The following is a 23,311-nucleotide window of genomic DNA, read 5'->3' as shown; positions in this document are numbered from 1 at the left end:
TTCATTTTCAGTCCATACATTGAGAGAATTAGCTTTTTTTAGCCTCTGCACACCGACTGATGAATCATTTAAAAATGAAAAAGGCACCTAACTCACTGATTGATCCAGTGCTGTGTCCATACATAACAGAAAACTTAGCAAAGAACCAATGCTAACCTTGTCTTTACGTACCAACAAGGTGACTCCCAATTAGCTATAATATGAAAATGTGGCAAATCACAGCTAGGTGTGATTGAAAGTGTGAGATTTAAAAAGTCAAGGACAAAAGGAAAAGAGGCAAACATGTTCTTAAGAAAAAAAAATCCAGCAAAGACCTGACACAGGACCAGAGAGATGCATCTGGACCGAAGCCTCAGCAGAAATGGTCTTCATGGAAGGGTGGCTGTCAAGAAGCCATTCGTAAGGAAGGGAAACAGTAAGAAGAGGCTGAGGCATGCCAAATGACCAGGCCCGCATTAAAGCACCATGGGGCCCGGGGCTAACCACTTTCTCAAGGCCCTCCAAGCCACCGCCACCGGGAATACATAATAATAATAATACATAAAATAATGCTTCAAGAATCACTGTAGTATAACTTTGACTGTAACAAAACATACTTTTAATGTCAAAGAACTTTACATAGCTCTACATATCTCTATACAGAATTAACATACTCATTTAAGCGCTTTGTTAAGTTCTTTTAAAATACACAGTAGAGCCCTGCGCAGGACTGTTTTCTTCATCCCGCTCCCGCTGAATTTCTGACCATTACCGCCATTAGTGTTACACTCCGGCCCGCAGCCGCAAAACTTTGAGAATTTATGCCCGCACAATAATAGAAATGCATTGATTTTGTGTCTTCTCCCGTCCCGCAGGAGAAAACACGTCATTTTATAGGCTATTTATAAAGAGATTCATGGACAATTGAGAAACTTTTCCAACTGTCAAACTCGCCTTGCTTTGTCTTTGTGCTGTAAAGACCTTCTTTGAGCTTCCTTTCCACATAATTTATCCTGTCTCGAGGATACATCCCGCAATGCTTTTTTTGCCGCCCGCTCCCGTCCGCAGCAAAGTTTATACCGCCCGCTCCCGCGAGATTTGAGTTGGGTCCCGCGGGAGCGGGCGGGACCCAATCCCAATGCAGCCCTCTAATACACAGAATGGTCTGAACAGTCACACAGGGAGCATAAATGTAAAAAAATTAAAAACATCCACGTAGACTATTACGCACAGCCTGTGTATTTTTTTCGTTTTTGAGCTCCACTTTCTGGGTTCTTTCCCTACATTTGTCTTTTTCCTTTACTCACAATTTCCACTTCGGCAGAGTTGAAAGACCCCAACTCATTCATTGAACTGGCACATCAGAAGTTGACAGCCATAATCATTAACCAATCATAGTGGCTTAAATTTATTCAAAACATTAATCCCCCCCCCCCCCCTCTCTCTCGCTCACAACTGTACACAGACAGCAGTCAGAGCAATGTGCATGATTTTTTTTCCACCTCTTTAAAAAAAAAATTGTCAAGCCTTGCGTTGGGCCCCCTACGCGGGCTAGAGCCCCGGTAAGCCCGTACATTAATACGGGCTTGCAAACAAGAACCGGACTGGAAATCAGTGGCAACAGGTTTTATGAAGTGATGAAATCTCTCTACAAGCTCACCTTATTCAGCTCATCAGAATCATACAAACTCTGTTTTTGCATTTTATGCTCTATTTTCATTTCATGTTTGCTTTGAAATGTAAGTGGTGTAAAATACTCATTATTTATCCTATTTTAAGGACCTGTTTACCTGAGGCCATAATGCTCTCTGGATATCCAAGACACCCAGGGTCAGGGTCACTGGGGTCTTTCTCAGCTTACACTGGTGGAGCTGTTGCACTAGTTTTGGAGCATAAAATCTAAACTCGACCTTTATGAAAATCTGAACATTTCAGCATTTATGTGATTGCATCACAGTGACTATGTTATCTTGTCACACAACGCTCTCGTGCGCAGCCCATATGTTTGTACAAATGTGTACGTGCCACGGAGAGACGGGAAACCGGAGTGTGTGACGACGGTACGGAGGCAGAGAGAGAGGAAGCGACACGGTTGACACGCACACGCACCCTCTCTGTGTCTCACATACGGAGGAGAGGAGGACAGTGAGGGAGACAGAGTGGAGGAGAAGAAGAGGAGGAGAGGGGAAAGCGCAGAGAAAGAGATCCGGGGAGAAATACCCGCTGGATGAATGGATTTTATTTTCCCCGAGCTGTACGAGCCTCTGTAAGACAACATGGGCTGCATAGGATCCCGGACAATCAGTAAGGACACACCGCTTTATATTCTGCCATGTGGAAGGATGGATGGATGTGTGGAGAGAGTGAAAAGACAGAGCAATGTGTTGTGAAGAAGAGAAAATGATAATATTCCTCGAATACTTTTGAGAGGAGTTGCAGCGCTTTAAAGGAAGGTCTTTTCGTGCATGTGAGATGTCTTTTTTGGGGGTGCTGCGCCTTTATAGTTTACTGTAGGGATTACTGTAGCACCTTAATGTGTGTGTGTGTTTGGGTTGAGTGTTTGAGGGGAGAGGCGGGACAGACTGGACAGCAGGGATGTGAGCGGAATAAGATGTGGCTTGACGTTTTCGTCTCCACATGGATGACACTTGGCACGCGGGCAATGAGTACGTGTGAGTCAAGGAGACAGTAAGGAGAGAGACCTCCGCCTTGACACGAAACTAAGGTCATTGCATGCTGGGCGTCTGAGAAAATTTCCTCTCCGCCTCCCTTTCCCGTCTCCTTCTTCTCTTCTCTTCTTCCGCCCCCTCTCACCCCATTCTTTCCCCTCCATTCTTTCTCCCAGTCCTTTTCTCCTCTTGTCTCTACTGTGCGTCATACGGCGACGTAATATATTGAGGATGCAGGCTGTGCACACTGGGTTTCTCACACACACACACACACACAGTTGATACACAGGGTTATGAACAGGGGGCCCGGAGATTGACTCGTGCAGTATGACTCAGAACCTGGCTCAGTAAACTCAGGTGTGAGGCTGAACGCTCTGCACATGTAGGTCAATTCCGCAAAGTCAATGGTGCCCTCTACACCAAGACACACAATTCCCGACCAGGTTGTTCTTGGTTGGACCATTGACCTCGTGTATTAACCCTATTTTACCTCAGGTCTAGGTGTTACCTCACAGCCCATTTAATTTTTGTTGAGAAAGCATGGAAATCATAGTTTTACCCTGCAGTGACAGAGGCTCTTACATTAGTCTCAGAGGGAGTGAGTTATTGGCTTGTTTCTGGTGATTTAACTGATGCAGTGTATGTGTGGGCGGGCTCTAATATTTTGTCTTCAATTCCTCACAGATGACCAGGTTGGGAGCTGACTTGGCTCACTGCTGCTTATTACTTGTTGAAAGTCTTTAAACAGAGCAATGACAGCTAAGATCTTAAGTCTGGCTGGCATTTCAGTCCGGTATCTGTGCTGGAAGTAGTGCAATCCTTTTGTGATTGTCTCTCTAGTGGCCAAACTCATGAACGTTTGAAGGTGAACTAAAAAGGGGGCAAAAAAATGGTCCACTCACTCACTAGCAACAAAAAACACTTGCCTTATGCACAAACACATCTTCTAGCATATGAGTTTGCTTATAACTCACTTTTGAAGGCTCTGGAGAGGTTTTGCAAAAATGGACCTTCAGTGATTAGGATTTGCATCCTATCTGCCGTTTCACAGATGTCTTTTTTCAAATGTTTATGTTGCAAAGGAGGCAGATCTTTGAGAGAAGCCCTTTGAACCCCCACTGAACTGGCAGTCTTCAGGAAAAATGGAAAAACATCTGTAGCACATCTTTAGAAAAAGAGCCAAAATGATTAGGTCACCTCTCGCCCGATGACCACTGGGATAGACTCCAGTCCCCCCGTGACCCGACCAACGGATTAAGCGGGTATAGAAAATGGATGGATGGATGGAGTTGAAAAGGACCCTGTTGAGATGCTCTATCCACAAATATTAAACTGATTTACCTGTCAGTTTCCTTTGAGTCAAGAGTGTAACTTCAGCTCAGAAATCAAACCTCAAATCTCTAAAAACCTTTTAAGAAGAACACAACATTTTTTCACTCCCACGGTCTGATGCCCACAAAGACAGAAGTAAAAGATTTAATACTTCTGTAGAGGTTTTAACTGTCCCACAAAGGCCTCCTCACAACAATGAAGATCTAAGAGACTCCTTTCAAACTGCTGTTCCAAGAAAGTATGGCCACCCCTGTGAAAGTGTGTGTCAGTCAGTTCCCATTAAGTGTAGCATGCAGCTGGTGTGTCCTGCTTTCACATGCTCATAAATGCAGACTCACACATTGTAGCAGGGGACAATCACCCCTCACTCCCTTTGTTAATGCACCATCAAAGCATCATCAGCTGCTTTATGAAAACAAATACAGGCTGCAGGAAGATTTCAATAAAAAAAGGAGGGGAGCTTTGACCTTTGGTTGTCATTGAGCTGCTGTCATTGGCTTGGCTGCTGGAAGGACAGCGATGAGTCTGGGGGATGGACGGTGATACGTGTCTCTCAGAAGCTTGAGGTGTGAAGATTAAAAAATATCATGTATCTTTATTCTTTGTCTCATAAGTGGGTGTGTCCTCTTTGTTGATTTTTGTTTGAATTTCATCCCCTTTGGGTGCCCCTCAGCCTTCCATCCCCCTCCTTGTTATTTCCCGTGTCAGAGGTACATCAAAGCACATCATATGAGCTATGTGCTGGACACACACAGTCTTACATATTGGAGGGTGTGGCTTCACAGTAAAACCTGTCGCTGACAACACTCAGAGGAGACCAATAAGGTGTTTACAGAGGAAAACTGTGCATCATGTCGTCAGACTGTAGCTAAACTACAGACTCTCTCCAGTTAGAAGCTTGACTCTGCAGATAACAGATCCTTTCTTGCATTGCAGAAAAACAAATAGCACATTGGTGGTTGGGGCACAGGGAGCAATGGTGATTGAGCAAATGACATAGAGATAAACTACAGAAGAAGACTAAGTCATGGTCTCTCCCTGACTTTAAGGATATCTGTCCACTTTATGTGCAACACGACTCACTAAGCCGCTCTCATACATGCACTGCTGTTCTGAAAATTTCCAGACATGTTGTGGGGGGCTACAAATGTACGCAACATTCACTTCTTTAGAGGTTTCTCTTGCCAGCTACTTTGTAAGAAATTCATGAGTCCATGCACGTTTGCCCTGCAGATTTGCACACTTCTGCTGACTTGTGTTGCTTTTGATACTGTGGATACATCTAAATATAGCACTATAGGTTGGAATGATATTAACACAAAATTGGTAATCAGGGAGCTACATCTGCCCTTATCAAGGTGCGGCAAAGAAAACAATGTGACTTTCACAGATGCTGCTCTGTAGTATTTCTAGCTTTAGAATTTCTAGAATATAATCTCATGCATGTATGTCTAAAATCCAGAGTGGAGAAACTGCTGCAGTTAAGTTCACATGACAACGCGAGACTGGAAAAGCTGTCAACAAATAGGATTTTTTTTAAAAAACTGTTACAGGTTGCTTTATTAGCAGCTGATAAATGATCACAATGAGAGACTGATAACCTCTGTATGTGATTTTATCTGGTAAATGTATGGATCCTGCATGCAATAACAGAAAGAATATCGAGATGCATCATGATTAAATGTGATGTGATTCCTCCTGGTTAGGCGAAGGAATCATGGATACAGAAGAGCTTCTGACTGTAGGACAGACGTCTACACGGCATTGATCATAAACCAAGGCTGGTTTTAAGTTGTTTTAACAAACAAACAAAGCCTAAATTCTGAGTTTTAGATAACACTGCTATCCAGACCAACAGTCCTGTCCAATTTGAGGGTGTTAACACTGAAATAATAATCACGTCAGGTTATCTGCACACTTTTTAAAAATCCTATGTAATTCTTTTTTATGATTTTCTTTTTTACAAACTCATTAAATATCTGATGCTTTTTACGTTTGGAAGGTAAAAAGTCTGGAAATTTAAATAGCCAAACACGCTTAAAATCTATCATTTCTAACTTTTTTGGACAGACTAAGTTGTGATCTTAGATCATATTAGCAGAATCTAGTAGGAATCCAAGTGGCCACTTACAAGATAGTAACATTTCACATCAGATCGATTTTTCAATGCATTCGTGAATTATTTCACATTTTTTATTTTTTCACATTATTTTCACAAAAATTCATAAAATTCACAAGTTCCTTAAATGTGAGGGGTGTGCTGCAAACATTAAAAAGAAATGCAAATCCCAACCATTAGAACAATATTGAATTAGAACAAGCAAAATACCTCAATAAATCAGACTGAAGGGTTGAGCAAACTGCATGACGGAGCTCTTTAAATTGGTCAGAGTGACAGGACAGCCACCCCCTCCCTCCAACTCATTGCTTGCAGAATACTTCCTGCTGTGTTTCTTGTGAGGAACATCTATTCTTATATTAGGCCCGAGTGAGAGAGGCTGCTGCTAAAAATAAATACGGGGTAAAAAAGGGAGGTCAATGAGAGACAGAGGGAGGGAAATGTTACAATAAATATTTGTCAACAGCTGATTCTCTTTGTGCTTCTCTCAATTTTGATTTTCTAGAGGTGTCTGGCGATCTGCAGAAAAAGAACCAAATGTATTAGAGAAGCACAAATAACTGTGTTCCATTATAGTATTTCCTATTCTGGTTCTTCCCATTACATCAGCCTTGCTGCTGTATCATGGTGGTATGGTATTTCAGTACTCTATTGTTTCCTTGAGCTGTATTTCCCACAGAGTGCCATTTAATCAAAGCATCACCACCTGTTATTGCACCCGATTATCCTCCAGTTACAGTAGGGCTGATGTCTAGCAGTCATCACTCAGACAGCAGGACTTGAACACAGAAAGGCTGTCAGGCAGAGTTGCAACTCTGTCTCCACACTTTGCAATCGGGGTTAGAAAGGCGACGCCTTCTGCAGTAACAGGCACTAATAGAAAAGATCAAAGTGAGGAGGATGGAGGCATCGTCTGTCTGATGCACTGAACCTCTCTAAGCTGTCACCTGTCACGTCCACTGCTTGGGAGATCCTTCTGACAGATTTAAGACAAAATCTGAAGTGCGTAGGTGTGTCTAACAGTCTAAATTGATCCGTTTTATACAGATAATTGTAATACTGGTTTACTGGATTGAAAGTACTTGATTAAAGGAATCCTGGGCAGCATTGGGATTTAGCAGAATTTTGCAACAAAACCTGTAAAGTTTTAACCTGATACATACACATATATCAAAAACATCTAGATAGAAAGTATTGCACTACGTTGTGTTGTGACTTGAATGTCAGTGAGTAATTTACTTACTTTTAACCCCTTAATGTTCCACTGGCGGGACATTGCATATTTCACGACAAATCTGGGGTTTTCCTCAGCTCCCCTTTCTATGTACCTATACACGTTATACACCGTCGTAAGCTAAAATTCTTGAGATTCGATTTCAGGATACAATCATAGCTGTAGACACAGTAAACACAGTTAACAAACCAGTCGCAACTACAAAAAATTATGCAACTCATCTATGAAGCCTCACAGTATTCCAAGAACAGATACAAATCCAGCAAAAATGGTCTTGTTACGTTGGCAAGGGCCCAGTTAATGTACTCCAGTAAAATAGTTAGTCCACAACAAGTCTTACATCCATAAAGACTTCTACTCCAAATGGTTCCAGAAGAGTTATAAATTTACTTTGCGATATTAAGGGGTTAACTAACCAGTGAGGTTGGTAAAATGTGTAGTGAAGAGGACCCAAAAGCAGAAACACAAAAAGCAGCCAGATGAAAAACAAAAAATGAATTTAATAACTTACTAACAGGATAAAACTACAGGTGCTGCAGGGCAGGAACTTCACGAGGATTAAATCCATAAGCCAACAATCCAAAACAATTAAACAATCGGAAAGGAAAACAAGGCTGAATCTACATGAGAGGTGTCACAGTCTGCTCAGTTTGTCAGGTCATAGTTTAGGTTAATCATGTTTTCAGGTTTTGTTCTAGTCATGTTTTTCCCCTGTCACGTTCAGTTCACTCTAGTCACCTGGTTAATTGTTCACAGCTGCACCTCATGTCACTGACCACTCCCCTCACAGTATTTAGCTTCCTGGTTTACTTTCAGTCACGGCAGAATCCTCACTATCCCTCCATGCTTTGTTGCACTAAAGATAAGTCCGGTTTCATGCCTCATGTTATTCATAGTCATAGTCTTGTTTTGTCATAGTTCTGTTTTCATGTCATAGTCCTTTTGAATCCGGCTCTGCCGCGCTTTATTTTTGCCTTTGCTCCCTGTCTTTTGTTTTGAGAAATAAACCTTGTTTTGAAATCGAAAGAGCTGCATCTGGGTCCTACCTTTCCCATCGATCGTGACAAGAGGGAAGACAATGATTTGGCCAAAAACAAACGAAGAGGGCTGTAGACATACGGAGGAAGGTAATTAGAAACAAACAGAAGGTGAAGATTTCAACTAAATCCAGTGAGAAACTAGGTCAGGAAGCAAAAACTTACCTGGAAGCACATGACAGGAAACGAGGCCATCAAATTTTGTGCTCATAAAATCCTTTACATGACACCTGTGAGGCAAAATAGATGCATAGTTTGTGTTTTGAGTTGTAAAGAAGTCTGTGGAAGGCAATTATTTGTCTTGTCCTTTGTGGCAAAAAGTCTGCTTCTCAGAACTGTCAAATGATCAATATCTTAGCATAATTTTGACCATGGTTGCCTTCGTCACCATTCTTCAAGAAGACTCTGAAGATGTTATTTTCTTTTTGTTTTATACTCTATCCAACGCATGCTGTCCTCAGAAATTACTGCATATGAGCCCTTTTGACAAGAACAGCTTCCAGCAGATCTTCCTTCAAATCCAAGCCAATGGCTGACAATGGGCAGAGCAGCATGGAGGTTGTTTGAGGATGCACATCCTCCTTAGCGTTGCTGTTCTCTTGCTTTTAGGATTCTATTCAACATCAAAAGATCTTTTTGTGTCATTAAAAAGAGATTGTGACGCCCATAAAGACATTGTTGAAAAGCTAAGCTAAAGTAAAACACAGTTGGACTGGTTGTCACCTGGAGTCTAATAAAAGGTTTCTCAGACAGGGCTTTGTGGGGTATATGATCTTTGCCTGTGTTGAATGTTCTCTGTATTTATTCTATTAAGTGATGACTGATTAGATTTTATGGATGACTCCTAGAATTATTTGTTGCTTAAGGTAATTCTACTCATAATTACTACTTACAGCTCTGAACCGTTATTTCATCACATGTGCAGCGTAAAAAAATACAAGATTAATGAGAGGATGCTATATCTTTCTTATAACTCAAGGATTTTACCTTCTATACACACTTCCATGTTTAAATCAAGTATCACACTTTATTTGTAACTTTATCACATCCACGGAAATTAAGCCTATGAATACAAAAGATGCAGTATGGAGGTGACTGCTGGAGGCAGTTTCAGAGAAAATGTAACCAAATATCCAACATTCATGTTTTAACATTACTTTTTCTGCCATGACCTTAATATCAACTAAATACTAACCTCATTTACTGTCTCAATGTTCATCACATCCTGCAAATCCGGAAGTTCTGTAAAGTCTGAGTTTGTTGGTGTGCCCCCTAGTGTAATTATCTGGTAATGTGAACATTTAAGCCAACAATGGAGCCCACTGCCTAAGTCAGCATCAAGTTAAAAGGAAAATATCGGTACATTTTTGGCCTTAGTACTCACAGCATTCCAGCAAAAATACAGTATTTCTGTCCTCAGGAAAGATAAAGAGGCAGCTGCTAGCTGGTGAACACCGGAGCATTTAGCAGCTCAGGAATTGTGTACTTTTTTCAAGTTAAGAAAATGAAAAACAAAGTTTAGTTAACAAACAAAACACTTGGTTCTGTGGTTTCCAACACAGTATTATGAAGACTTACTTCATAAAACTATATTTTTGTTTTAAATAATTCTCTTAGTTTTTTAAGGTTTGGAAATGACAAAGTACATGCTTAGGTTTATCCATGAAAAACGTCTTGGTTACTGTTAGAAAAACTTAAGGAATATAGCTTGCATTAAAACAGACTTAGATGCTTATAATGTAACAAAGAAAAGTGTCCTTTTTCTGGCTTAGCAATAGATGAGTTTGTTCCCCTCAGCAAAATGTAGAACACAGCAAAGTGTCAGAACACTATTTTATATTTTGCCAGTTGGACTGAAATAGATGTCATGTCTGTCAAGGAAGACTTGAATAATGTGAATTGGGGGTGAAATCATAAAGGAATGTGAGACCCAGAAGCGTTAATGGTAAGTACCCAAAGAGTTATGCTAGATTTTCAACAGCTGCCACATGCTTGGAGAAGATCAATATGACTCATCAATTTATCATTAAGGTGGTATTTTTCATTTCCTCACATTCACTGTCCAAGACGGTGAAAAATGATTGAGGATTCGTCCAAATACACATTGTATTACATCTCGCTACAAAAAGACAGGAAGCCTCAACTACCGTTGTCCATATTCAGTAAACTAAACCGTGATTTCCTCAACATGCTTTTTGCATCTTTTCCATCCTTTGTGCCACTCCCGAATATTGCTGGTGTGCACCGGCAGTGAACTGCTCGATGTGACGTATTTGTGTGATCTGGACAGAGAAAGTCTAGATGAAATTCACTGCACAGTCTGCAGAAAATCTCTGGTGTTTTGTGTGAAAGAACCCATGATTACGCTGCGAGTCAGTCATACCTTTTAATTCTAAAAGATTAATTAGTTTCCTTTACTTGAGTTGAGGACGTCTTTTATTTAGAGGATTCTACTTTTTGAATTTAAGGAGAGCTTTGAAAAAACAACAACAACACAGTTATAGTCACTTATTATTTTGTTCACGTTTCAGGCCTAAAGCTTTTCCACTAATAAGACTTTACTGCTTCAACTCGTTCACAATGCAGCATCAAATGGCTCCATGAGCAGCCAGTGTTGCTGAGTTTAGCAGCCGAACATTAAATAACACGTAAATATAAGAACTACTGTATTAAAATTCAAAGTTCAGGTGTCTTCAGCAGGATTTCTGGAATATAGATATCGATGTCTGTGCATTATAGAGACACTGTTTTTTGCTATTTGAGATGTAATGCGATCCATCAGTCTGTAAGTGCAGTGTTGTTTTGGCTTATGGCTTTCAGTTGGCAGCAGACAGCGACAGAGAGACACGCTCTGACTGGGAGTAAAAAATACACTCACATTTTGGCAGACAGCTGCTTGATTTCCACGTAAATAAAGGCAGGTTGGATGATTCTAGTCGCATCTGATGTGACACTCGGCCTGTGCGGTCATCTGCGAATTCAACAGGATCAGAGTCCTGCTGGTTTTATTTTTAGCCATATTGATTTAGGCCAGTAATGGAAAACGAAGGTGACGCCTTCTTCAGGCATGTCTTTTTCTGAGTCTCTCGTTTCCCGTTTTCCCCTCTAAATTTTTTGTTGCAGTGGCGCTGTAGCTATAGCTTCAGATTCTCAACTTAGAAGCCTGATGCTGCCAGATGAATTCCAGAAGTAACATGGACAGATAAGAAAAGCTGCCCTGAGCAATTTTACAATTTATAAATGACAACCAAGATGATAGCTTGATGTGAACCATAGGGTTGTGTAAGTAAACTGCACACTACATGTGTTTCCTCTCATCTGTGTGTCTTACTGATAAAAAAAGAGAGTGGTTAAATTATGTTAGCACTTTTAACTCACAGCAGACGTGTGATGGAGAGTCGATACGAACAGACAGAGATGTCACACGTGTAAAAGAGGTCTCAGTTTGAGCTCTTTTGCAAATTTCAGCAACCAAAACTGTCCTTGGACATTTCTTAATTAATTGTCACAACCCACTTACCCTCTCCAAGGTCACAGAGGGGCTGGAGTCTGTCCCAGCACACATTGTCCTTTCATAAAAGCAACCATCAAGACAAGCTCTAAAGCTTATCTATTGGCTCTCCACATACTTTGATAGCACAAACTGCCTCCTGTGGTCATACTGTCTGGTCTGTTTATCACTTATTAACTCTGACAAGGACATTTAGTCTTGTTTGTCTTTGACAGTCAATGAAAAATTGTACAATATTCCCAGCCTTATCTTTTGAATAAATTCAACTGCTTGCAACATGCTCATCGACATGACCTAATTGAAATGAAACGGATGAGGAAAAAAATCTCGACCACTGTCATTGTTTATGTTGGTCCATCATGCGGTATCAAAACTGCTCTGACCTGCTGAAGCATGGACTCTATTTATATTTAATATTCATATGTTTTAATCAGTTTTTAATAAGTCTCTCGTAAATAAAAATGGATCATGAACTTTTTATTTTATTTTTCCCACTCTTCCATGTTGCACCACGTTACCACAGTAACCCAGAAACAACAAATGCAGGTTTGGCGCGACAAGGACCTTTTGTGTTTTGCGGCTACAATACTTTGGGAGAGTGGGGGTCTGGATGTAAATGCATCCTTCAACACCCGGGTACATGTTCACGGTTTCTCCCGTGGGACCACTGTCAGGTACTTATAGCTGCTTACTATGAGCAGCCCACAGGGGGTTGACCAGATGTCCTTGTTTTAACTGTGTGTAAACACAGATAGTAAAGAGGGATAATATTTTCTAAAGAAAATAAGTGATGAAGTGATGTAATAGAACATTTAGTTGCACAGTTTATACATTTTCACACAATCAATGAAAAAATAAACTACATCAAAGCTGATTCCACCCCCACTGCCTGTGTGTGAAGCAACACACAGCCTGTGATATATATATATCATATATATATATATATATATATCCATCCATCCATCCATCCATCCATCCATCCATCCATCATCAAAGAAGCGCATATTGCCCCTAATATCAACATTTTCTTTAGAATTTCAGCACTCTTATCTCATGAAATGATGATTAGTAAATTTTAAAACACAGTTCCCTAAAATATTAAGTATATACTCTGTAAATAAGACAACCTGCAATTAAACATACCATGACTAGTGAACGGGCTGCACAGTGGTGTGGTGGTTAGCACCATCACCTCACAGCAAGAGGGTTCCAGGTTCAATTCCCAGCTGTTTCCCCCCGTTTTGTGTGGGTATAGAAAATGGATGGATGATTAGTGAGGCTATGGTAAAGTGTGGAATACTAAATGAGGAACTTTAAGGAACTCTGAAGATAAAAAGTAACACATTATTCTATGATTTTCAGCCAGTTTACAAAATTACACATACGCAATCAAAACTAAAATGTGTGAACCTGGAATAGTCCCCACTTTTCTCTCACCCAGGTGCTCCAGTTCCCTCCCAAAATCTTAAGACATGCATGTTATCCCTGTGATTAACTGGCCCAGGCTTTCTTTTTTTAAAACATCTGATTACTTTACCCTGGAAGTGTTTCTGTTTCTGAACCATGTGGCCATTGCACGTCAAAGTCACTCGTGTCTTTTAATCTATCCATTTCTCCCACATCTAAAATGGTGAATACAAGAACTGACAGTTCACTGACTGTCAAGTAAACCAGAGAGTCTGACATGCACCATTGCTTCAACATAACATTTTTCATTTAATTCCTGAGTGTCCTTTTGGCATTCTGCACATAGGTGACACTACAATATGATGATTAACCGGTTGTAATATTGGCATAGAAACAGCAGGTGAACATTTGCATATCTTTTGCACCAAACTCCAATACTCTCTGTTCTTATCCAAAGAAGAAGCTGTTAAACAGCTGTTTCTGTCCTAATCCTTCAAGTATGGTATCAGCTTTCACAGGAAAGCCCTCATCCACCCCCCCACTAAAATATTGACTGAGCTTCCTCTGCTGAATGACAAACTGAAGGATGTGTTTGTGAACAAACACAAACGCACCCATGAATGCACATATTTGGGGATGGATTGTGTTATCTGCCTATCAAGCCAGAGGGTGATGGATATCTGTAGTGAGGCAAGTTGTCAATAATTTGATTGACAGGTGGCCATAAGCATCTCTGGCTCGAGGAACTTGAAGGACACACAGTGTTTTTGACGTTTCACAATTCTGCCATGAACTAATCCTACCATTTTTCTCCAAAAATCTGGAAAGCACTCGTTAGATCCGGTTAATTAAAAAGCTACAATGTGTTTAAAATAGCCTGCACTCTTCTGGTTTCAGCCTCTTCATCACACGTTAAAGCCTGACGGGTGGGATTTGCTCTAGAATCACTAAGGTTCAGTACTGATATAGTGTGATAAGACCTGTTTCGTTTTCAAGTCATCCTAAAGGTATAAATGAGCCTGCTTTGTGCTGGCTAGTTTTTTTCCACATCAAACTTAGAAATGATCATTATAGACCTGGTTTTGAACTCAAGGAATTGAAAGTAGAGAAGACATCACCAAATTGCTGTCATAAAGTTAGGAGTCCCAACAATTAAGTCTGCTAATACTTATTTTATTCACAAAAATAAAGCAAATTGTGGCTGATATTTAGCTTAAGGGACAATCTTGAGACTGAACTCAGCAAAGACTTCGCCCCAGTACACATTGTGCAGCCATCAGTGCAGACACTGAGTCTTCTTAAGCTGCTCGCCTGGATAGAGCTTTACTGTTTTTGGGGAGTATAAGAAGCAGAATTATGGTTTGCCTCAGAGAACAGATGGTTGAAATATCAACTCAGGACTTTTAAATTAGTCAGTGTAGGTACTCACACTAAGACAACTGTAAATGATAAAGACACATCCCAAAGTAAAGACAAAACTTTAATTTGGTGATAGAAATTCAGATTCTCTTAAGCCAACATTTTGTTTAAAAAAAAGATATGCATGAATAAATGGACACTTCCACACATCGTTCAGTTTAAAGTAAAGCATTTTCTAGGGCTATTAAACCAGCCGGGAACAGCTGTGCTGTACTTTATTACAAGATCCACAAACTAGAAGCACAAATCTTAATACCTGAAATGCTGACATTTAAAATGAGAGTTAAAATCCTTAATACCATTTGGAAACTGTTGGGATGTGGAAAAAAGAATGTTATGCAGATATGAGCCTTAAAACTGCAGAGTGTTGCACAACAATCTTCATGTGTTGCTTTTTAACAAGTTTTTAACAAGCTACCACCCCTTTGATTTGATTACTTTAATATGTTGATACAACGGATGACACTTCTTTTTTACATGTGTTTTTACAGCAAGGTAACCCTGATATGAAGTGAAAACTGAATAGGAGGCCTCATAATTTACCATAAAACAAAACAGGCAATATCACAGAGCTTCTTCAGTATGATATTTCTTCTGATTTTATTTCTCATCATCAGTTTTTTAGACTCTGAAACATAGTCTCATTTACAGTAATTGCAGGTGCTATAAATAACTGCAGCCATGCGTAATGGCTCTGGAAGACCTCTGTAATGAGCCTTTAAAGGAAACGAGTATTTAGAGATCATTCTTAATTTCCTGCTACTAGATTGTCTCACAGGCTTCCACAGAGCTGTTTCAGAAAACATACAATGATCCATTTGGACATCTGTGCCTCCCTCCTGATCATCTCTACACAGGCTGTAAACTGCACAGGCGATGAGTTCATCATCAGCAGGAACTATTGGTCCTCTGCTGTAGTCCTGATCCGATGTGTGAACTGTTGTCAAACAAACCTGTTTTTCTTTTTTTCTGCTTCACTGATGAGTGTTTTTATATACATATGCACATTTCAGGGTTTTACACACAGTTTTGTGCAACTGGTCCCTGGTGTTTTAGGTGTTTTGGTTTCGTTTCAGCTGGTCATGCGCCTTCAGATTCTTTTTTCTTTTTAATAGAAAAGAAGAACTGAAGGGATTAGTGTACATGCAAGCTGTTTCATTTCCACAGGTATCTACATGATCGATCAAACCTAAAGAAAGTACAACTTTTGCAAATCGTTACAATAACATCTACTTAAAATGAATGTGAATGGCATTCTTCCCTCTCCCTCTTGTGCTATTCCTGTGGTTTTATGTCATTTTCACCTACTGTTCTTCAGCGCTGGTATAAATTGTTATAGCATCTCAACGTCACTGGAACAACGACCAATACCTTGAGTATAATATGCCTTTAACCCTGCTGCAAGGCGAGTAGGCAGAGTCTACTCTCCATTTAGAGTATTGGCTGGTGGATTATGATGAAAACAGTGTATGTGCCCACCTTGACCATATGACCAATATAAAAGCAAGAAAATAATTTTGAAGCAAATGAACAATGCAGTCTTAAACTGGTGGATGAAATGCATCTTAAGAAGTTACATATCAGGAATGTAAACCCTATATTTAACTGAAAATGGTACAGAAAATATATAAAAAAAATAAAGCTGAGGAATCAGAAAAATAGGGTCTTATTTTGAATTTAATGCTGCAACATATTTCAGACAAGTTGGAACAGGAGCATACTTAATCACCTCTTCTACAAAAAGTCTTGTGTGCAATCTGCATACAGTCCTGCATCAAATGACTGAAGTAGGTGCTGACAGTTTTAGCACCAACTCCAACTGGCAGCTAAGTAACTTAATAACTGTGTGGACGGACTAGCTTCTGCTCAGTGTGCTGCGCGGAGGATGGCAAGAATGGGCACAGCTCTCTTTTTCTTTTATTAACACACACACTGACCAAAGTGATCCACACAAAGACTTTGAAAGTGACAGGAGCGCCAACCTCAGATGGGATGTATCCATTTTACAAATCTATACAGGATGCAGGAGTCCACTCTGAGTCTGACCATGTTGCAGTTCAGTTAAAAATAACAAAAACATTGTCAAAAAGTTTGAGAAAATCTTATATCCATTGCTGCCTAAACAGAAACCTACTGAGTTTCGACGGGATTTGGTGTGGTCTAGGATGTTGTTTAAGAATACCAAACACACACACACACTCAGACAAAGAAATGTATGGATGGATGGAGATATTATCCCAACAAGCTGTAGTGAGAAGGTCTCCCTTAGGATTTGGTGTCGGCTCAGATCGTCCGCTACTGAAGCAGAGGTGAGTCAGACTCAAGACTTCCCTTTGGATCAATGTCACAGGCTTTGTGTCACTTCACATACAATGAAACACATACACAGGAATACACACTAAGTTCCCAGAGCGATGGCAGCTGACAGGCGAGGGTCTGTCAGAGAGAGCTGTCAGCACCTATTGTTGCTGCGTCCTGCAGTCCTGCCCTTCATCAGACACTCTCTTGTGTGTATGTGTGTGCATCAGGGTAAATGTGCAGGTGCATGTGTTTGCGTTCACGTGTAGCATGTTGTAACATTTTCTTCTCTCTCTGCCCAACCCCCCTGCATACTCTAAAATATTGCCTAAGCTGTCAATTCCTCCTCTTTTCCAAACATCCTCATCCTCCACTCATTAATTCCCTGTTCATTACAGTAATCCCTTACCTTTCCCTTCCCACTCCCACCTGTGTTCTTGTGGTGAAGCTTTAATTGTCCTAAGGGAATAGTTGAAGTAAGATGGCACTTTTACCCCTCCTCCATGATCATTTTTACTCATTCATGTTTTTTTCCCTCTGCACCCTTTAATTTAGTCTGTTGCACAAACTGTCCCAAGTTGGTAATTGTTGGTGTAGATTCCTAAAAGCTTGAGCAAGGGCAGCTAGACTTATCAGACTTTATTAAACTAGACTTTATTCTCGTTTTAGTTTAAGATACAGACAACACAGAGTCATCCCTAACGGTTTGGGCTCAGCTCTATTATGAAAGGTCACAAAGAGACTAATAGCAAAATAATAAGACAGGTCCATTTTACTATTGACGCACTTATTCACAAGATGGATCTGACCTGCCGGAAACTGAGTAAGAAAAAGAGTAAGGAACACCAAAAGCAGAAACTCCAAACTCCAAAGCTGAGAGCTAATGCTTCTCTGGGAACATCTCAATCCATCAGACAACAACATAAAGATATGATACACATGGACATTCAGAGCCACTGAGGGAAAAAAACTTATCAGATAGGGCCCTTACCAAAAACCAAAAAGGACTCAAAAACAGCTACCAGTGGTGGACTTCATCATGGCCACTGGAAAGCTGTGATAAGGAGTAACAATATTTCAGAGGCAGAAGCATAACAATTATGCATAAAGGTACCAGCAGCCCTCTTTAGGGCGTTCAAAAATATCAAGAAACAGAAGTTGCCCTTATCTAGGCTCTTAGGATGAGTTGGTGATTGCTTCCACAGAAAAGCTAATGAAGTTGGACAACTGTGACCACTTAGCTGATTAGATCACAACAATAAAAATATTTTCTCGTGTTGCTGTTTCTGAAATGTTGTGATTCACTTCTTTGTGTTTCACATCAGTCATTTTTTTTTTGGACTTCATCACAAATAATTCAAAATTTTAAGATTTCATCTTAGAACTTGGGATGGATGTTTTCTTCAGATCTCTGAGTCATAGTAATTAAGACACAAGTTAATCAACAAGTCCTGCCGTCCAGAGTGGAAAACGTAAAAGTTTTATTCATTTATGAAAATGTGAGACATTCAGATTTGTTGCCAAGCAGCAGTAACACCTGCACCAATGATAATCCTGAGACTTCAGAAGAACAGGCAGAGGAAACTAAAGCAGCAACAGTTTTGTAGGAAAAATAGCATTTCGATCTAAAATATGTTTTCTATGTTTAGAATGATAACTAACATGTAAACGGGTCTGCTTTTAAGGTGTCTTTGAAGTGAAGTTTGGCCACAGGTCTGTTTTTAACTATAAAGTTTAGTTTTCTTTAGTCCTTGACTCATCTTTTTACAATTTGATTTTCCTTCTGTTTTTTATTCGTGTCAATTTAAATGTGCGATTTAACTGACAATTATTGATAATTTTAACAAAATTGTCTAAAACCTTACACAAAAAAGACAGTTAGTAACAAGTATGGCCTTTTAAAGAGAGCAAAAACAGCAGCTTTGTGGATTTTTCAGTGCAGCAACTTATGCCCTGAAACAACATCTTAGGTCACGCAGGAGGCAGCCTTCCCATTTATATCTGCCGGTCTTTTGTTTTTGTGCAACTCCACTGCAGTGTTTGGAATTGTCCACAAACACGAGTGACCTTTTCACCAAAGGTTAACAGGCTCACACACACTGTACAAAACATCAGAAGCTCCGAGCTGCATGTCTAACAAGCGAACATTACACTGCAGCCTGTAATTCATAATCACACTCTGACTCAGATTAATTAACAAGCTCTTGTACAATGCATGAGCAAAAATTAGCAGCAGTTAAACAATTATAGAAACTGATCCAACACTTATTTTAGAGAAGAATCCATCACCGCACTTTACTTTAACTATCCATTTTGCTTTGATTAAATCGGTATAGTATGATTATAAATAAATCAACAGAAAATTTATATCAAAATCTTTTGATGATCAGTGATAATTGCGATGTTTTAGTTTTGTGTGTAATATTTTACATACAACGTAAAAAGTGGGCAGTCTGCACAGTTTTCTGACATTTTTATAGGTACAATTATACATTTAGTATACAAACAGCACATGAATAGCAGAAATCATCATTAGACTTTTGCTGATTGGTAAATATTGCTGCTGCGTGGTGATGAAATGCCACCACAGTGCTTCATTAAAAAGTTTAGCTGCATGTTAAAGTGACAATATTTTACTTATTTACTGAAGGCTAGTTTATAGTTTTATTTATTTGTCTATTCATTATGGATTTCTACAAGAATAGATTTACATGCTTTGATTAAACAAAAGAAAACAAAAACTTTTGTCTCTTTAAGGACCCTAAAAGCCCACTATTCTCTGTTTGGTTAAAAACTGAGTAAAAAGCAACTGATTGTTCTTTCTTGTGGATATTTCAAACTATTAGCAAGGCAAATATCATGCAAATGTTTCATATTAGTGTTAAAGCATCTTCTGTCCATTTGGTGTGGAGAAGCTACATGACAGTGAGGGAGACTTATGAAACATATTATATGTCGTAGCATCGGAAACAGCTGAACTAATAATACAAATGTGGGTGAGTGTTGCCAGACTGTTGACAGTTTCTTCCCTTCAGTTCACTGGTTAATGTCATCATTGTGGGTCACCAGATGGCTGTCAAAACTGAAGACAGTTTGAGTGGGTATTGTGGTTCTAGACCTTACTACCATTTTGTTGTTAATTACTAAACTTTAGGAATTATGTGCTTCGGCTGCAATATCAATAACTATTTGCTGCCATGAACGATATTGATTAATCCTGGTGAGCCAGTTAAGGCTTACAATCTACACTAATAGTTATGCTGTTTCATAATAAATTGTATTAATGACTTTTTCAGGAATATGTTTTCAGTGATTAATTACATAAATTGCCACATCATTTCCACATCATTAGCATCCATAGTGGTGTGAGTGATCTAAATAACACAGACTACAGATAATAAAGTTTCAATAACAGTAAAGCTGATTTTTTTTTTTTTTATGAAAACCTTTATGGAGTAGAATGAAGAAAGCTTTTTTATCTTTTGAGAACTTTACAGATGCTAGAAAACAATGCACAGATTGAGTCTTGAAGGTTAAAAGGTTATCTGAAGCGGATTAATTGACACTAATAGCTGACACAGGCTGCATATTCTCCAGGTACAGCAGCAAATACTGGGTAAATGTCCATCGAATAGTAGTTAGGGCTCAGACCCAAGAAAAACATGTTCAACGATAAAGGGATTCAGATTTTTGTGTTTCCTAACAAATTCGTGGATTCTGTTCCTGGGTTGGTGATGCTCTGACTTTCTTGTGGTGTCTGTTGGGTATATTTGACTCGATCACCACATTTGCTAAAATCTGAATGTTTCATCTGAATTTAGATTTATGATCCTGGAGCTTAGCCTAACAGAACCTTATTCGTCCCCTTGACTGGCCTAAACGACACTTATGTTTTAGTTTAAAGTCCGAACAGACAGACTGAACTAAATATTCTAATATTTTGAACAAACCTGTATGAATACGGTCACCGTAAAAGACTTAAGAGTCTCACCTTGTTTCAACAAGGCTTAATATGTGAATATGCATTGCAACAATATGCCTGATGGCAGTGAGAGATTCAGAAAACAATCCCACTGTAAATAAACATACGATTACAGAAGAACAAGTGGTTACATGAACACCACTGGCACAGATCAAAATGTAATGGGAGAAGATGATCTCAGGATCAAGGCTGCAGAAGACACAGGGAGAGGCAGAGGTGTAAAACTACGTTGGTTCTCGGGGTTAGCCCTTAGCTACATTGTTTGTAGCTAAAGACGTCCATAGAGACAGTAAGTGTATGAAACCTTGCTTCTTCACTGTTTAGTGACAGATTTTTCATTTTGGAGACATTTTTCAAAGTGCAAGTTTTCTAAAAATCCTACCTCACCATTGCTCTTACTTGGGCCACTTTTTTCTCCTCTTCCCCTCTACCTGCTTGTCACATCTAAAGGAGTTTTTGATTTATCCCAGCAGTCCTTATTGGTTCCTCCTCCACATAAATTCTGCCCTAAACAAGTCAGATTTTCCATCAGTCACTCAGTTTCAATCCTTTCCTGCGTTCCCACTTAAATACTTCCTCTGGTTTTTTGAGAGCTTCCCTTTTTGTCTGACTCACCTGTTCCTTTCTCTCCTGTGGCTCCATCAGGGAGCTCCATCAACTCCAGAGGTCCAGAGGTGTATGTCTGGATGACTCACCAATGTATGTGTGTGTTTATATGCACCTTCAAGCGCGTGGATGTGTTGTGTGAAGTAAATGGCTTCCAGGATCCCCTGGGTTGCGTCTCAAATGTGCTCACAGAAAGCAGTCATGACTAACACTGCATGCCTTTCATTAACACTGAGAGGGAGGAAGAGACACAGAGAGCAAGGCTAACAAAGTTGAATAAGTCAGCTCAACTCCTTGCTGAGGTAGAAATGTTGTCCTCCAGCTGAAGTACTTTCTCACAACTAAAAATGTGTTTCAGAAAGTGTCCGTATTTCTGTATAAATAAGTATCAGCAATGATGATTTTCTGCCCAAAATGAAAGAGAATTTGATTTGATCATATCCTGCAGTCATCTGTGATTTCTTTCTTGTTATATAAACTACTTATTTGTACATCATCTGCTTCCCTATATTACCCTTAATCTGTATAGAGAACATAGTCTAATGATCTAAATACACTGAGCTACTGGATAATTTCTTCCTCATGGAGTTAAAACTGTTCATATCCTGGTTTTTCATTGCTTTTCAGTCCCATGTAATTCATCACTAATGCCTTTGGACTCCAATAAGCATCATTTCAGTGAGTTTTAGTGTGCTCGTCGGTGAACAACTTCATAATAGTAACACTATGATAAAAATTTGAGCACATTGTTACAAACAGTAAGAGCCCATCTCTACTGTGGTGTAGACATTGAAATAACTCCCTGTAAGCCATTCCATCTTTGATGGTGGTGCACTCAAATCCGTCCTAACAGCTTTGTAACCCCATGCTGTGCAGAAAGATCCCAAAGGTTTGCCTGCCTGCCTGCCAAGACACATAATAATATGTTTGGATGTAACTCCTTTGTATTCTCCAATGATTTGATTGTTATGCATGCTTTAAATTGGCAAATGCAGCACTTTGTTGGGTGACTCAGGGTTGTGCATCAGCTAAACTTGATTAAACTCAATTCTCTTCTTTTCTACCTCACGTTTCACTGCAGGTAGCATTCCCTCAATGCTGATGGAATCAGCTGCTTAGCTGAGAGAGACATTGTTAGACTGTGTGAGTTTGCGATTGCAAGTGTCCAACATCTTTTCAGAGTGAGCATAAAAACAACGCGCTGCAGCTGTCACCTAAGATTAGTGGATTAGAAGAAAAGGATCTGTGCACATATATAGTTGGTTTGAAAATGTGTGCAAAGATGGCATATCCGTGCCCCATGTTTTGTAGTCCATGCCCACCAATTTCTGAAAGCAACATGAAGTCAAAAGCAGGTCAGAGAACTCCTCGAACTAAACCATCCATCAAGTGGACCAGCAGAGGTTTGTAAGTGCTTCGTCCTCATTCAGGCAAGCAGCAGGCATGATGGATGCTGTGAATGGCACTGAAATCTTGTTGTGTTGATAAGGTGTGAATATTGTCCACATGTACAGAGAACAGGAATAAAATAACTGTTAGCAGGTGTAATAATCTTCAGATTTGATTTTGTTCTTTGTTTCTCTCTTTTATGCTGGACATTGCTCCTTTTTCCTGCTCTGTACTTATTCTGTTCTCTGCTCTGTTTTCATCCGCTGCATAGATCTTTGTTTGTAGAACCATGATGAGACATTAAAGTTCTTGTTTGGGGCTTTCTTTTA

General features: G+C 39.7%; 1 protein-coding gene across 5 annotated transcripts in view; it reads left to right on the top strand.

Moving 5' to 3' along the window:
- The first annotated feature begins 2,038 nt into the window (after positions 1 to 2,038).
- The window catches only part of LOC140275074 (uncharacterized), a 57,767-nt gene continuing 36,494 nt past the window's right edge, over positions 2,039 to 23,311 (top strand). For all 5 annotated transcript variants that reach the window (XM_072370463.1, XM_072370462.1, XM_072370464.1 and 2 more), the window contains exon 1: positions 2,039 to 2,283. In XM_072370463.1, the coding sequence (XP_072226564.1) occupies positions 2,256 to 2,283 (28 nt within the window). In that variant the 5' untranslated portion in view covers positions 2,039 to 2,255. The remainder of the gene's footprint in view (positions 2,284 to 23,311) is intronic.

This window comes from Leuresthes tenuis, unplaced genomic scaffold (genome assembly GCF_036924035.1).
Source record: "Leuresthes tenuis unplaced genomic scaffold, fLeuTen1.0.hap1 SCAF_18, whole genome shotgun sequence".
NCBI classification, from domain to species: domain Eukaryota; kingdom Metazoa; phylum Chordata; class Actinopteri; order Atheriniformes; family Atherinopsidae; genus Leuresthes; species Leuresthes tenuis.
The sequence above is the reverse complement of the archived record's forward strand: the minus strand, read 5'-3'. Positions and strand labels throughout refer to the sequence as shown.